General features: G+C 36.3%; 1 protein-coding gene across 3 annotated transcripts in view; it reads right to left on the bottom strand.

The window, feature by feature from the left end:
* LOC107739503 (histone-lysine N-methyltransferase 2B-like) overlaps positions 1-3,153 on the bottom strand; it is a 43,564-nt gene that overhangs the window by 12,904 nt on the left and 27,507 nt on the right. For all 3 annotated transcript variants that reach the window (XM_016551638.1, XM_016551639.1, XM_016551640.1), the window contains 8 exons: positions 2,602-2,712; positions 2,382-2,458; positions 2,014-2,114; positions 1,845-1,927; positions 1,628-1,762; positions 1,177-1,335; positions 966-1,083; positions 803-881 (listed from right to left, as the gene is read on the bottom strand). In XM_016551638.1, the coding sequence (XP_016407124.1) occupies positions 803-881; positions 966-1,083; positions 1,177-1,335; positions 1,628-1,762; positions 1,845-1,927; positions 2,014-2,114; positions 2,382-2,458; positions 2,602-2,712 (863 nt within the window). The remainder of the gene's footprint in view (positions 1-802; positions 882-965; positions 1,084-1,176; positions 1,336-1,627; positions 1,763-1,844; positions 1,928-2,013; positions 2,115-2,381; positions 2,459-2,601; positions 2,713-3,153) is intronic.

Below are 3,153 nucleotides of genomic sequence, written 5' to 3'. Positions count from 1 at the left end.
TCGCGATTTGTTTAGCATCTCAACCGATTTGAATTGTCACATATTTGAATCGATTTTCAACCGGCTCGCGGTTAATCGTTACATCCCTAATTTTAATGTTTTTGTCTCGTCGTTCCGGGACACGGCATCACAGTATGGTAAAGGAGCGTAACATTTCCGTCACACGCTTGAGGTATTCAGCCAATCACAACGCACTGGATAGCTGGCCAATCAGAGCACACCTCGCTTTTCAGACCGATGAGCTTTGAAAAAATCGACGCGTTTCAGAAAGGCGGGGCATAGAGGAGAAACAATAATGTACAGTATGTGGAAAATAATGTGTTTTTTTAACCTTAAAACGCATAAACATTTCATTACACCAAATACACAAAATAATGTTCTTTTTAGCAACATCATATGACCCCTTTAAAACGAAAACGCACTAGTGTAAACGTAGCCTAAAAGATGTGGAAGCTTTGTTAAAATTATTTGCACTGATTTATTGTGTTGGTTACATTTTGTTCTTTTGTGCAGTGGCTCAGGAGATGAGTGTTTGAGTATATAAAAACGTCAACAAGCACAAAAAATAAGTTTTTTTTTTTTCTTGAGATAATGTGTAATGTAATCTTGTTACAACAGATTTCATAAAATTGGTATCAGAAAATCATTCAGGAATCGGTATCGAAGTCAAGGTATCGGTATCGACATTAAAAATGTTTGAACGATACCCAGCCCTATTGATAACTGATCAAGGACAATATCAAATTATTTGATTAATAAGCTTTTAATAAGCTGAGTGACTTTTAAACTTCATATTACTCACTGGTAACCAACTGGATACAACTTTCCAGAATTTGCAGACAGCTCCGTCAGAACACCAAGTTTTTGTACATGTAGAGACCCTGCATAGATACATAATAAAACATGTTAAACTCTCTCTTATTTTTAATACACCAACATAGAAAAAAAATCACCTGTTTACTCACCAATCATCACATTTACAGACTCTGGCTCCAAGCCTGTTAGAAACTTCCTGCGCAGACTGATACCATCAAAATCTACGTAGACCCTTCTAAGAACTTCAAACCCATTCCTTTGTTCAGTCTACAAAAAGAAAAGGATATATTCTTCACACTTCGATTTTACAGTAACTTTAAAACATTAAATATTAGTTTTCCTCTGAGCCTGCATGCATACCTTGTTGTTTATGAGGTCACGGTGTTTGTAACAGTAGACTTTCTTATCACACTGGAAGACACAGTTGCTGGCACGAGCACACATGAAGTGGTAGTTACTCTGACACGAGGTAAGGCAGCAGCCCACAGTTGCCCCTGTCTGGCCACAACGCTCACAGCGCTGACAAAAAAAGGTAATGTTAATAAATTTAGTTCACCAAAACAAATAATATTCCATGAATTAATATTAAAAATTGTATAAAGACTAAACTCAAAAAGAACAATATGAAGCTGTATATATAATGTAATATAATATACAACTGAGAATATCAACTACAAAATCCTCTTGTTTTTCCAGGTTATTATGGCTATGAAAACCCTAAACTGGGCTTCAAATCTTTCATTTTATTTCTTTTTACACTTTTGTTCAGTTTCTATCTAAATGACACTATTCTATATCAGTTCAAACTTACCATGAAGCGGCCCCTGGCGACGGCACTGTGGACATGCAGCAAAGCTCCTTTGACATCCTGCACCTCCGCCGACCACATGCAGCAGTTCACATGAGCCCATTCGTTCTGTCCAATATACAGCAGCCTACCAGCATCCTACACAAAAAGACAACACAACTCAGCTGAGCCAAACATGAGACTCATCTCTGAACTTAGAACTGGTCAAGGCTTCACCTACATTCGGTTTGGCGTCTCCATGTTGCTGGCAGAGGGAGCACGGTCTTTCATCCGAGAAAGACTGAGAGTTCACATTCTGCAGATCTGTAATTCGTGGGGGAAAATAAAATAAAAAAATTTACAAAAAAAGAGGAGAGCATGAGCCATAAAGATAAAAACAATGCGTTTACCTTGAGATTTCGATTGAGGGTTTTCTGGATCCTGCTCTTTGAGCCATTGTGCATAACTGTGTTCATCACTGGGGGGAATTATGGCCTCGGGGAGCATACCGCTATGAAACAAAAGAGGCAAGATGGACCTTAACTGAAATACATCATAAACACAAAAGCCTGAAGGCATGTAGTAAATCACCAAGTAAATTTGCTCAACTGCCTTAAACTCTGATTGCTGTAAAATCATTTTTGTTGATTTTAACAATCTGAAGGATGACTCAATGTTATTTTCTATGGTAACTGACAGTCAACAAAGTCAGAGTTTAAGTTGTGTTTAATCACAGAAAACTTTATTGCTTTAAAAATAAGAAACATTAGGTTCATACCTTGGAAATTCTTGCATATAAGAGTTCCAAGTTTTGGGGTCCTGACTGTTGAACCAGCTAAATACTTGCTCTATTAGCTGCAAAGACAACGCAAAGACATTTAAAAGAAGCAAACTATGCACCAAGATGAACTACAGCCTGTAAACATCACTCATACAATATGCATTGCATTAAAATGCTCAATAACAGCTGAACTAGGCCTACAGGAGAAACACATTACCTTTATATAATACAATTTGGCTTGGCCAGTGGGCCTTTGCTCCTCTAGAAGATATTCTTCTTTTCTCAGCCTTTCCACCATCACTGCCACCACATTCTCATGAAATGCTTTCTGAAAGAACAGAGTAAACTGCATTTATTTACTGTATTATACACATTTTATTGATGCCAAATCTCTTAACTGTGATTTCAGACTTAAATATATTGATTAGAGATGCAATGATACCATTTTTTTCAGATCCGATCCAGAAAATTCTGAGTATCAGCCAATTCCGATCCGATACCAGCGCAGTTTAAAAAAAAAAAAAAATCAGTGTAGAATTTCTATACTTCTGTGTGTTGACCTGATCGTCACTCTTTTGTGTGTTAAACACAATCTACTAAATATAGACAACTTCATTTTAATGAAAAATAACAAATGAAAAAATATATAATAATCTGACAAAAATACTATTATAAACTAGGTTAGTGGATAATTTAGCAGCAAATTTATTCTAGAAAAATCATGAGTGCACAATACTTTTTTTTAATCTAAACATTTAGTGAAATAACA

Source organism: Sinocyclocheilus rhinocerous, unplaced genomic scaffold, assembly GCF_001515625.1.
Source record: "Sinocyclocheilus rhinocerous isolate Xijiao unplaced genomic scaffold, SAMN03320098_v1.1 scaffold314, whole genome shotgun sequence".
Lineage (NCBI taxonomy): Eukaryota > Metazoa > Chordata > Actinopteri > Cypriniformes > Cyprinidae > Sinocyclocheilus > Sinocyclocheilus rhinocerous.
Note: the sequence above shows the minus strand (reverse complement) of the source record. Positions and strands in the feature narration are given on the sequence as shown.